The following is a 13,111-nucleotide window of genomic DNA, read 5'->3' on the forward strand; positions in this document are numbered from 1 at the left end:
CCGCACCAATGTGTCGGAGGACCCAGAGTCTTTGATGGCACAGTTGGCGCCCTTAACCACTGCGCCACCCGGGAGGCCCCAGGACCCTGTCTTTCAAAGATAATGTGTTAAAATCCAAATAACTTCCGATCTTCATTGTAAAGGGTTTAGACACTGTTTCCCTGCTTGTTCAATGAACCATAATCAATTACTGAACATGCACCTGTGGAACGGTCGTTAAGACACTAGCAGCTTACAGACGGAAGGCAATTAAGGCCACAGTTATGAAAACTTAGGCCACTAAAGAAGCCTTTCTACTGACTCTGAAAAACACAAAGAAAGATGCCCAGGCTCCCTGCTCATCTGCGTGAATGTGCCTTATGCATGCTGCAAGGAGGCATGAGGACTGCAGATGTGACCAGGGCAATAAATTGCAATGTCCGTACTGTGAGACGCCTAAGACAGCGCTACAGGGAGACAGGACGGACAGCTGTTCGTCCTCAAAGTGGCGGACCACGTGTAACAACACCTGCTCAGGATCGGTACATCCGAACATCACACCTGCAGGACAGGTACAGGATGGCAACAACAACTGCCCGAGTTACACCAGGAACGTACAATCCCTCCATCAGTGCTCAGACTGTCCTCTATAGGCTGAGAGAGGCTGGACTGAGGGCTTGTAGACCTGTTGTAAGGCAGGTCCTCACCAGACATCACCGGCAACAACGTTGCCTATGGGCACAAACCCACTGTTGCTGGACCAGACAGGACTGGCAAAAAGTGCTCTTCACTGACGAGTTGCGGTTTTGTCTCACCAGGGGTGATTGTAGGATTCGCGTTTATTGTTGAAGGAATGAGTGTTACACTGAGGCCTGTACTCTGGAGCGGGATCGATTTGGAGGTGGAGGGTCCGTCAAGGTCTGGGGCGGTGTGTCACAGCATCATCGGACTGAGCTTGTTGTCATTGCAGGCCATCTCAACGCTGTGCGTCACAGGGAAGACATCCTCCTCCCTCATGTGGTACCCTTCCTGCAGGCTCATCCTGACACGACCCTCCAGCATGACAATGCCACCAGCCATACTGCTCATTCTGTGAGTGATTTCCTGCAAGACAGGAATGTCAGTGTTCTGCCATGGCCAGTGAAGAGCCCGGATCTCAATCCCATTGAGCACGTCTGTGACCTGTTGGATCGGAGGGTGAGGGCTAGGGCCATTCCCCCCAGAAATGTCCGGGAACTTACAGGTGCCTTGGTGGAAGAGTGGGGTAACATCTCAAGCAAGAACTGGCAAATCTGGTGCAGTCCATGAGGAGGAGATGCACTGCAGTACTTAATGCAGCTGGTGGCCACACCAGATACTGACTGTTACTTTTGATTTTGACCCCCCCTTTGTTCAGGGACACGTTATTCAGTTTATGTTAGTCACATGTCTGTGGAACTTGTTCAGTTTGTCTCAGTTGTTGAATCTTGTTATGTTCATACAAATATTTACACATGTTCAGTTTGCTGAAAATAACACAGTTGACATTGAGATGACGTTTCTTTTTTTGTTGAGTTTAGATGTAAATCTAACTGTATGATTAATACTGTCTTTAATAGTGGGTAAACGTGATGTAAATGTTGTTTATTACTGTCTTTAATAGTGGGTAAATACTTATTTTCCACCATAATTTGCAAATAAATTCATTAAAAATCCGCTACAATGTGATTTTCTGGATTTTTTTTCTCATTTTGTCTGTCATAGTTGAAGTGTCCATATGATGAAAATTACAGGCCTCTCATCTTTTTAAGTGGGAGAACTTGCACAATTGGTGGCTGACTAAATACTTTTTTGCCCCACTGTAAATCTAACTGTATGGTGTTGTTTTCTGCAGTACAAGACCAGTAAGGAGGGGAGCACAATGGGTATAACTGTCTCTCATCCAGCCATGCTAGCCCACTGTCACGCTCTCACACAGGCCTGTGGATACACTGAGGGTGAGTCTCTGTGTTACAAGGTCTAGGTCAGTCCCCCGTTGAGGAGGAATGCAAGACTGCCTCTCCCCCAGGCTTTTTGCTGTCCTACCTCTCTCTCCTTTCTCTTCCCTCCTCCCTCCCTCCCTCCCGCTCTCTCCTCTCCTCCCTCCCTCCCTCCTCTCTCCTCTCCTCCCTCCTCTCTTCCTTTTCTCCTTCATTCCTCTCCTACCTCTCTCTCCTTTCTCTTCCCTCCTCCCTCCTCTCTTCCTTTTCTCCTTCATTCCTCTCCTACCTCTCTCTCCTTTCTCTTCCCTCCCTCCCGCTCTCTCCTCTCTCTTCCCTCCTCCCTCCCTCCCGCTCTCTCCTCTCCTCCCTCCCTCTCTCCTCTCCTCCCTCCCTCCTCTCTTCCTTTTCTCCTTCATTCCTCTCCTCCCTCTCTCTCATCTCCTCCCTGCTCTCTCTCCTCGCTCCTCTATCTCCTCCCTCTGCCTCTCCTCCCTCCTCTCCTCCCTCCTCTATCTTCTCCTATCTCCTCCCCTCTCTCTCCTCCCTCTATATCTCCTCCCCCTCTGGCTCTCCTCTCCTCCCTCCTCTATATATCCTCCCCCCTCACTCTCTCCTCCTTCCTCTATATCTTCTATCTCCTCCCCCCTCTGTCTTCTCTCCTCCCCCTCTTTATCTCCTTCCTCTTTCTCCTCGCTCTTCTATATCTCCTCCCTCTGTCTCCTACTCGATCTCCTCCCCTTTCTCTCTCTTCTTGCTTCTCTATATCTCCTCCTGTCTCCTCATCGATCTCCTCCCCCTCTCTCCTCTCTCCTCCATATATCTGCTTCCTCCTGTCTCCTCTCTCCTCCCTCAGCTGTATCGCCTCTCCTCCCTCTGTATCGCCTCTCCTCCCTCTGTATCGCCTCTCCTCCCTCTGTATCGCCTCTCCTCCCTCTGTTTCGCCTCTCCTCCCTCTGTATCGCCTCTCCTCCCTCTGTATCGCCTCTCCTCCCTCTGTTTCGCCTCTCCTCCCTCTGTATCGCCTCTCCTCCCTCTGTATCGCCTCTCCTCCCTCTGTTTCGCCTCTCCTCCCTCAGCTGTTTCGCCTCTCCTCCCTCAGCTGTATCGCCTCTCCTCCCTCTGTATCGCCTCTCCTCCCTCTGTTTCGCCTCTCCTCCCTCAGCTGTATCGTCTCTCCTCCCTCTGTATCGCCTCTCCTCCCTCTGTATCGCCTCTCCTCCCTCTGTATCGCCTCTCCTCCCTCTGTATCGCCTCTCCTCCCTCAGCTGTAACGCCTCTCCTCCCTCTGTTTCGCCTCTCCTCCCTCTGTTTCGCCTCTCCTCCCTCTGTATCGCCTCTCCTCCCTCAGCTGTATCGCCTCTCCTCCCTCTGTATCGCCTCTCCTCCCTCTGTATCGCCTCTCCTCCCTCAGCTGTATCGCCTCTCCTCCCTCTGTATCGCCTCTCCTCCCTCAGCTGTATCGCCTCTCCTCCCTCTGTATCGCCTCTCCTCCCTCAGCTGTATGGCCTCCCCTCAGCTGTATCGCCTCTCCTCCCTCTGTATCGCCTCTCCTCCCTCTGTATCGCCTCTCCTCCCTCTGTATCGCCTCTCCTCCCTCTGTATCGCCTCTCCTCCCTCTGTATCGCCTCTCCTCCCTCTGTATCGCCTCTCCTCCCTCTGTATCGCCTCTCCTCCCTCTGTTTCGCCTCTCCTCCCTCTGTATCGCCTCTCCTCCCTCTGTATCGCCTCTCCTCCCTCAGCTGTATCGCCTCTCCTCCCTCTGTTTCGCCTCTCCTCCCTCTGTATCGCCTCTCCTCCCTCTGTATCGCCTCTCCTCCCTCTGTATCGCCTCTCCTCCCTCTGTATCGCCTCTCCTCCCTCATCTGTATTGCCTCCCCTCAGCTGTATTGCCTCCCCTCACTCTGTATCGCCTCCCCTCACTCTGTATCGCCTCTCCTCACTCTGTATCACCTCCCCTCACTCTGTATCGCCTCTCCTCCCTCTGTATCGCCTCTCCTCCCTCTGTTTCGCCTCTCCTCCCTCTGTTTCGCCTCTCCTCCCTCAGCTGTATCGCCTCTCCTCCCTCTGTATCGCCTCTCCTCCCTCTGTATCGCCTCTCCTCCCTCAGCTGTATCGCCTCTCCTCCCTCTGTATCGCCTCTCCTCCCTCTGTATCGCCTCTCCTCCCTCTGTTTCGCCTCTCCTCCCTCTGTTTCGCCTCTCCTCCCTCTGTTTCGCCTCTCCTCCCTCTGTATCGCCTCTCCTCCCTCTGTTTCGCCTCTCCTCCCTCTGTATCGCCTCTCCTCCCTCTGTTTCGCCTCTCCTCCCTCTGTTTCGCCTCTCCTCCCTCTGTTTCGCCTCTCCTCCCTCTGTTTCGCCTCTCCTCCCTCTGTATCGCCTCTCCTCCCTCTGTATCGCCTCTCCTCCCTCAGCTGTATCGCCTCCCCTCCCTCAGCTGTATCGCCTCCCCTCCCTCAGCTGTATCGCCTCCCCTCCCTCTGTATCGCCTCTCCTCCCTCAGCTGTATCGCCTCTCCTCCCTCAGCTGTATCGCCTCTCCTCCCTCAGCTGTATCGCCTCTCCTCCCTCAGCTGTATCGCCTCCCCTCCCTCAGCTGTATCGCCTCCCCTCCCTCTGTATCGCCTCCCCTCCCTCAGCTGTATCGTCTCTCCTCCCCCAGCTGTATCTCCTCCCTCCCTCCCTCTGTTGTCCCCCCCCACTCTCCTTATTCCCGCTATCTCTTTTCCCTTCCTTTGTCCCACCTCCCTCTCTCCTCCCCTCTCTCTCTCCTCCCTCTAGCCATCCCTTCCTTCCCTCTCTCTCCTCTGCTCCCTCTCTCCTTTCCTCCCCTCCTATCTCCTTTCCTCTCCTCTCCCTCTCTCTCTTCCTATCCCTCTTCTCTCCTCTATCATCAAATCAAATGTATTTATAAAGCCCTTCTTACATCAGCTGATGTCTCAAAGTGTTGTACAGAAACCCAGCCTAAAACTCCAAACAGCAAGCAATGCAGATGTAGAAGCACCTTCTCTCCTCTCCTCCCTCCTTCCCTCTCTCCTTCCGTCTCTCCTCTCTCCCTCGTCTCTCCCTCCTCCTCGTCTCTCCTCCCTTCCTTTGTCTCACCTCTCTTCTCCTCCCTCTGTCCCTCTTCTCCATCCTCCCTCCCGTTGTCTCTCCTCATCAGTCTCGTCCCCTCCCTCTGTCTCTCGGCTCCTCCCTCTAATCTGTCTCTCCTTCCTCCCTCTTTCTCCCCTCTTTCCCCTCAGAATGAGAACGAGTTGCCAGTTCCTTATATAATTGTGTTTTATTGCACATTTATAAAACAGACTAGACAGCTAGTATATTGGTCTTTACGTGGTGCCAAAATGCCACGAGCAAATATTTGACCGTTCATTTTCAACAATGTTCATTGATCCTCTCGTTTTAGTAGTGCCTGCTCTGCGCACAATGTGAGGAGTTGAGACATAAAAAGGGAATCATTAGAAGTTAACTTCTCCTCTACACTGAAGTGTGTTTCAGTGTCCATATGACCCATTCTGTTAGACCAAACCTCAAATGCAAATAACGAATTGAAACCACTTGTCAGAGAGGAAGATGTGAACGCTCAATTTTGATGGTGTGAGACACAGGGGGGGGGCTTGGTGTGAGAGGGGGAGGGGCTTGTTGTGAGAGAGGGGGGGGGGCTTGGTGTGAGAGGGGGAGGGGCTTGGTGTGAGAGACAGTGGGAGGGGCTTGTTGTGAGAGAGGGGGAGGGGCTTGGTGTGAGAGACAGGGGGAGGGGCTTGTTGTGAGAGAGGGGGAGGGGCTTGGTGTGAGAGGGGTAGGGGCTTGGTGTGAGAGACAGTGGGAGGGGCTTGTTGTGAGAGAGGGGGAGGGGCTTGGTGTGAGAGACAGGGGGAGGGGCTTGTTGTGAGAGAGGGGGAGGGGCTTGGTGTGAGAGGGGTAGGGGCTTGGTGTGAGAGACAGGGGGAGGGGCTTGGTGTGAGAGACAGGGGGAGGGGCTTGGTGTGAGGCAGGGGGAGGGGCTTGGTATGACAGGCAGGGGGAGGGGCTCCGTCCATCCTCTCTTCCCTCCGTCCATCCTCTCTTCCCTCCGTCCATCCTCTCTTCCCTCCGTCCATCCTCTCTTCCCTCCGTCCATCCTCTCTTCCCTCCGTCCATCCTCTCTTCCCTCCGTCCATCCTCTCTTCCCTCCGTCCATCCCTCTCTTCCCTCCGTCCATCCTCTCTTCCTCCGTCCATCCTCTCTTCCCTCCGTCCATCCTCTCTCCCCTCCGTCCATCCTCTCTTCTCTCCGTCCATCCTCTCTTCCCTCTGTCCATCCCTCTCTTCCCTCTGTCCATCCTCTCTTCTCTCCGTCCATCCTCTCTTCCCTCCGTCCATCCTCTCTTCCCTCCGTCCATCCTCTCTTCCCTCCGTCCATCCTCTCTTCCTCCGTCCATCCTCTCTTCCCTCCGTCCATCCTCTCTTCCCTCCGTCCATCCTCTCTTCCCTCCGTCCATCCTCTCTTCCCTCCGTCCATCCTCTCTTCCTCCGTCCATCCTCTCTTCTCTCTGTCCATCCTCTCTTCCCTCTGTCCATCCTCTCTTGGTTCTTCAGGTGGTGACATAGTCCAGGCGGGTAGCTCATCCGGTACTGTCAGTTCTTTCATGGGTATTTGTTGAGTCGGGATGAAAGGCGGCTCAGAGGGGACATCCTTTTGTGTTCCACTACAGTACAGTGAAGTGGTTACTTGCGTAGTAGCAGTATCAAAAACAAAACTATTTTATCATTATTAGGTGGTGCTTACTCGACACACTTGTTTTAAATTGATGCCATGTGAAGGAAATGCTAGAACCACCCCCCAGCCACATCTAGTGGGTGGGTCACTATTGTTTAGACATGTAGACATGTTGATGAAATACAGTAGATGGCAAATACAATCCCTGCTCAGAATGTCCGCAATAGGCTGAGAGAGGCTGGACTGAGGGCTTGTAGGCCTGTTGTAAGGCAAGTCCTCACCAGACATCACCGGCAACAACGTCGTCTATGGGCACAAACCCACCGTCGCTGGACCAGACAGGACTGGCAAACAGTGCTCGGAATTGTCAGTGTTTTGCCATGGTCAGCGAAGAGCCCGGATCTCAATCCCATTGAGCACGTCTGTGACCTGTTGGATCGGAGGGTGAGGGCTAGGGCCATTCCCCCCAGAAATGTCCGGGAACTTACAGGTGCCTTGGTGGAAGAGTGGGGTAACATCTCAAGCAAGAACTGGCAAATCTGGTGCAGTCCATGAGGAGGAGATGCACTGCAATACTTAATGCAGCTGGTGGCCACACCAGATACTGACTTACTTTTGATTTTGACAAAATTACGAACTTATATCTGAAAATGTAGCTTGACTCTTACCCGTATATCTGAATGAACTCTCCTCCCTCAGCTGTATCGCCTCCCCTCCCTCAGCTGTATCGCCTCCCCTCCCTCTGTATCGCCTCCCCTCCCTCAGCTGTATCGTCTCTCCTCCCCCAGCTGTATCTCCTCCCTCCCTCCCTCTGTTGTCCCCCCACTCTCCTTATTCCCGCTATCTCTTTTCCCTTCCTTTGTCCCACCTCCCTCTCTCCTCCCCTCTCTCTCTCCTCCCTCTAGCCATCCCTTCCTTCCCTCTCTCTCCTCTGCTCCCTCTCTCCTTTCCTCCCCTCCTATCTCCTTTCCTCTCCTCTCCCTCTCTCTCTTCCTATCCCTCTTCTCTCCTCTATCATCAAATCAAATGTATTTATAAAGCCCTTCTTACATCAGCTGATGTCTCAAAGTGTTGTACAGAAACCCAGCCTAAAACTCCAAACAGCAAGCAATGCAGATGTAGAAGCACCTTCTCTCTCTCCTCCCTCCTCCCTCCTTCCCTCTCTCTCCTCCCGTCTCTCCTCTCCTCCCTCGTCTCTCCTCCCTTCCTTTGTCTCACCTCTCTTCTCCCTCCCTCTGTCCCTCTTCTCCATCCTCCCCTCCCGTTGTCTCTCCTCATCAGTCTCGTCCCCTCCCTCTGTCTCTCGGCTCCTCCCTCTAATCTGTCTCTCCTTCCTCCCTCTTTCTCCCCTCTTTCCCCTCAGAATGAGAACGAGTTGCCAGTTCCTTATATAATTGTGTTTTATTGCACATTTATAAAACAGACTAGACAGCTAGTATATTGGTCTTTACGTGGTGCCAAAATGCCACGAGCAAATATTTGACCGTTCATTTTCAACAATGTTCATTGATCCTCTCGTTTTAGTAGTGCCTGCTCTGCGCACAATGTGAGGAGTTGAGACATAAAAGGGAATCATTAGAAGTTAACTTCTCCTCTACACTGAAGTGTGTTTCAGTGTCCATATGACCCATTCTGTTAGACCAAACCTCAAATGCAAATAACGAATTGAAACCACTTGTCAGAGAGGAAGATGTGAACGCTCAATTTTGATGGTGTGAGACACAGGGGGGGGGCTTGGTGTGAGAGGGGGAGGGGCTTGTTGTGAGAGAGGGGGCTTGGTGTGAGAGGGGAGGGGCTTGGTGTGAGAGACAGTGGGAGGGGCTTGTTGTGAGAGAGGGGAGGGGCTTGGTGTGAGAGACAGGGGGAGGGGCTTGTTGTGAGAGAGGGGAGGGGCTTGGTGTGAGAGGGGTAGGGGCTTGGTGTGAGAGACAGTGGGAGGGGCTTGTTGTGAGAGAGGGGGAGGGGCTTGTGTGAGAGACAGGGGGAGGGGCTTGTTGTGAGAGAGGGGAGGGGCTTGGTGTGAGAGACAGGGGGAGGGGCTTGGTGTGAGAGACAGGGGGAGGGGCTTGGTGTGAGGCAGGGGGAGGGGCTTGGTATGACAGGCAGGGGGAGGGGCTCCGTCCATCCTCTCTTCCCTCCGTCCATCCTCTCTTCCCTCCGTCCATCCTCTCTTCCCTCCGTCCATCCTCTCTTCCCTCCGTCCATCCTCTCTTCCCTCCGTCCATCCTCTCTTCCCTCCGTCCATCCTCTCTTCCCTCCGTCCATCCTCTCTTCCCTCCGTCCATCCTCTCTTCCCTCCGTCCATCCTCTCTTCCCTCCGTCCATCCTCTCTTCCCTCCGTCCATCCTCTCTCCCCTCCGTCCATCCTCTCTTCTCTCCGTCCATCCTCTCTTCCCTCTGTCCATCCTCTCTTCCCTCTGTCCATCCTCTCTTCTCTCCGTCCATCCTCTCTTCCCTCCGTCCATCCTCTCTTCCCTCCGTCCATCCTCTCTTCCCTCCGTCCATCCTCTCTTCCCTCCGTCCATCCTCTCTTCCCTCCGTCCATCCTCTCTTCCCTCCGTCCATCCTCTCTTCCCTCCGTCCATCCTCTCTTCCCTCCGTCCATCCTCTCTTCTCTCTGTCCATCCTCTCTTCCCTCTGTCCATCCTCTCTTGGTTCTTCAGGTGGTGACATAGTCCAGGCGGGTAGCTCATCCGGTACTGTCAGTTCTTTCATGGGTATTTGTTGAGTCGGGATGAAAGGCGGCTCAGAGGGGACATCCTTTTTGTGTTCCACTACAGTACAGTGAAGTGGTTACTTGCGTAGTAGCAGTATCAAAAACAAAACTATTTTATCATTATTAGGTGGTGCTTACTCGACACACTTGTTTTAAATTGATGCCATGTGAAGGAAATGCTAGAACCACCCCCCAGCCACATCTAGTGGGTGGGTCACTATTGTTTAGACATGTAGACATGTTGATGAAATACAGTAGATGGCAAATACAATCCCTGCTCAGAATGTCCGCAATAGGCTGAGAGAGGCTGGACTGAGGGCTTGTAGGCCTGTTGTAAGGCAAGTCCTCACCAGACATCACCGGCAACAACGTCGTCTATGGGCACAAACCCACCGTCGCTGGACCAGACAGGACTGGCAAACAGTGCTCGGAATTGTCAGTGTTTTGCCATGGTCAGCGAAGAGCCCGGATCTCAATCCCATTGAGCACGTCTGTGACCTGTTGGATCGGAGGGTGAGGGCTAGGGCCATTCCCCCCCAGAAATGTCCGGGAACTTACAGGTGCCTTGGTGGAAGAGTGGGGTAACATCTCAAGCAAGAACTGGCAAATCTGGTGCAGTCCATGAGGAGGAGATGCACTGCAATACTTAATGCAGCTGGTGGCCACACCAGATACTGACTTACTTTTGATTTTGACAAAATTACGAACTTATATCTGAAAATGTAGCTTGACTCTTACCCGTATATCTGAATGAACTCTCCTCCCTCAGCTGTATCGCCTCCCCTCCCTCAGCTGTATCGCCTCCCCTCCCTCTGTATCGCCTCCCCTCCCTCAGCTGTATCGTCTCTCCTCCCCCAGCTGTATCTCCTCCCTCCCTCCCTCTGTTGTCCCCCCCCACTCTCCTTATTCCCGCTATCTCTTTTCCCTTCCTTTGTCCCACCTCCCTCTCTCCTCCCCTCTCTCTCTCCTCCCTCTAGCCATCCCTTCCTTCCCTCTCTCTCCTCTGCTCCCTCTCTCCTTTCCTCCCCTCCTATCTCCTTTCCTCTCCTCTCCCTCTCTCTCTTCCTATCCCTCTTCTCTCCTCTATCATCAAATCAAATGTATTTATAAAGCCCTTCTTACATCAGCTGATGTCTCAAAGTGTTGTACAGAAACCCAGCCTAAAACTCCAAACAGCAAGCAATGCAGATGTAGAAGCACCTTCTCTCCTCTCCTCCCTCCTTCCCTCTCTCCTTCCGTCTCTCCTCTCCTCCCTCGTCTCTCCTCCCTTCCTTTGTCTCACCTCTCTTCTCCCTCCCTCTGTCCCTCTTCTCCATCCTCCCCTCCCGTTGTCTCTCCTCATCAGTCTCGTCCCCTCCCTCTGTCTCTCGGCTCCTCCCTCTAATCTGTCTCTCCTTCCTCCCTCTTTCTCCCCTCTTTCCCCTCAGAATGAGAACGAGTTGCCAGTTCCTTATATAATTGTGTTTTATTGCACATTTATAAAACAGACTAGACAGCTAGTATATTGGTCTTTACGTGGTGCCAAAATGCCACGAGCAAATATTTGACCGTTCATTTTCAACAATGTTCATTGATCCTCTCGCTTTAGTAGTGCCTGCTCTGCGCACAATGTGAGGAGTTGAGACATAAAAAGGGAATCATTAGAAGTTAACTTCTCCTCTACACTGAAGTGTGTTTCAGTGTCCATATGACCCATTCTGTTAGACCAAACCTCAAATGCAAATAACGAATTGAAACCACTTGTCAGAGAGGAAGATGTGAACGCTCAATTTTGATGGTGTGAGACACAGGGGGGGCTTGGTGTGAGAGGGGAGGGGCTTGTTGTGAGAGAGGGGGGCTTGGTATGAGAGGGGAGGGGCTTGGTGTGAGAGACAGTGGGAGGGGCTTGTTGTGAGAGAGGGGAGGGGCTTGTGTGAGAGACAGGGGGAGGGGCTTGTTGTGAGAGAGGGGAGGGGCTTGGTGTGAGAGGGGTAGGGGCTTGTGTGAGAGACAGTGGGAGGGGCTTGTTGTGAGAGAGGGGAGGGGCTTGGTGTGAGAGACAGGGGAGGGGCTTGTTGTGAGAGAGGGGAGGGGCTTGGTGTGAGAGGGGTAGGGGCTTGGTGTGAGAGACAGGGGGAGGGGCTTGGTGTGAGAGACAGGGGAGGGGCTTGGTGTGAGAGACAGGGGGAGGGGCTTGGTGTGAGGCAGGGGAGGGGCTTGGTATGACAGGCAGGGGGAGGGGCTCCGTCCATCCTCTCTTCCCTCCGTCCATCCTCTCTTCCCTCCGTCCATCCTCTCTTCCCTCCGTCCATCCTCTCTTCCCTCCGTCCATCCTCTCTTCCCTCCGTCCATCCTCTCTTCCCTCCGTCCATCCTCTCTTCCCTCCGTCCATCCTCTCTTCCCTCCGTCCATCCTCTCTTCCCTCCGTCCATCCTCTCTTCCCTCCGTCCATCCTCTCTCCCCTCCGTCCATCCTCTCTCCTCTCCGTCCATCCTCTCTTCCCTCCGTCCATCCTCTCTTCTCTCCGTCCATCCTCTCTTCCCTCCGTCCATCCTCTCTTCCCTCCGTCCATCCTCTCTTCCCTCCGTCCATCCTCTCTTCCCTCCGTCCATCCTCTCTTCCCTCCGTCCATCCTCTCTTCCCTCCGTCCATCCTCTCTTCCCTCCGTCCATCCTCTCTTCCCTCCGTCCATCCTCTCTTCCCTCCGTCCATCCTCTCTTCCCTCCGTCCATCCTCTCTTCTCTCTGTCCATCCTCTCTTGGTTCTTCAGGTGGTGACATAGTCCAGGCGGGTAGCTCATCCGGTACTGTCAGTTCTTTCATGGGTATTTGTTGAGTCGGGATGAAAGGCGGCTCAGAGGGGACATCCTTTTTGTGTTCCACTACAGTACAGTGAAGTGGTTACTTGCGTAGTAGCAGTATCAAAAACAAAACTATTTTATCATTATTAGGTGGTGCTTACTCGACACACTTGTTTTAAATTGATGCCATGTGAAGGAAATGCTAGAACCACCCCCCAGCCACATCTAGTGGGTGGGTCACTATTGTTTAGACATGTAGACATGCTGATGAAATACAGTAGATGGCAAATACAATCCCTGCTCAGAATGTCCGCAATAGGCTGAGAGAGGCTGGACTGAGGGCTTGTAGGCCTGTTGTAAGGCAAGTCCTCACCAGACATCACCGGCAACAACGTCGTCTATGGGCACAAACCCACCGTCGCTGGACCAGACAGGACTGGCAAACAGTGCTCGGAATTGTCAGTGTTTTGCCATGGTCAGCGAAGAGCCCGGATCTCAATCCCATTGAGCACGTCTGTGACCTGTTGGATCGGAGGGTGAGGGCTAGGGCCATTCCCCCCAGAAATGTCCGGGAACTTACAGGTGCCTTGGTGGAAGAGTGGGGTAACATCTCAAGCAAGAACTGGCAAATCTGGTGCAGTCCATGAGGAGGAGATGCACTGCAATACTTAATGCAGCTGGTGGCCACACCAGATACTGACTTACTTTTGATTTTGACAAAATTACGAACTTATATCTGAAAATGTAGCTTGACTCTTACCCGTATATCTGAATGAACTCTTCACAACAGACTGGATCAATATAATTCTGTTTTGTTTGTAGCTACAGCTTATTTGGCCAGCGTTGTCAAGTCACTCTGGTTCACACTGACCGTGGCGTGTGCAGAAAGTAGACCATCACTTGTTCCAACTGATCTGTTGATAGTGCCCGCTAAATTCAGGGCATCAATGTTATTGAGAAAAGTACCAAAACCTTTGTAGTTC

The 13,111-nt window shown here is 53.1% G+C and overlaps 1 protein-coding gene across 11 annotated transcripts in view; it reads left to right on the forward strand.

Annotated features, from left to right (window-relative positions):
- Positions 1-13,111, forward strand: part of dip2a (disco-interacting protein 2 homolog A) — a 274,567-nt gene that overhangs the window by 166,133 nt on the left and 95,323 nt on the right. For all 11 annotated transcript variants that reach the window (XR_008140278.1, XM_052523083.1, XM_052523084.1 and 8 more), the window contains one exon: positions 1,853-1,955. Coding sequence is in view for 10 of the 11 variants with exons in the window: in XM_052523083.1 (XP_052379043.1) it covers positions 1,853-1,955 (103 nt within the window). In the remaining variant the exon portion in view is untranslated. The remainder of the gene's footprint in view (positions 1-1,852; positions 1,956-13,111) is intronic.

The sequence above is a fragment of the Oncorhynchus keta genome, chromosome 7 (genome assembly GCF_023373465.1).
Source record: "Oncorhynchus keta strain PuntledgeMale-10-30-2019 chromosome 7, Oket_V2, whole genome shotgun sequence".
Taxonomy (NCBI): domain Eukaryota; kingdom Metazoa; phylum Chordata; class Actinopteri; order Salmoniformes; family Salmonidae; genus Oncorhynchus; species Oncorhynchus keta.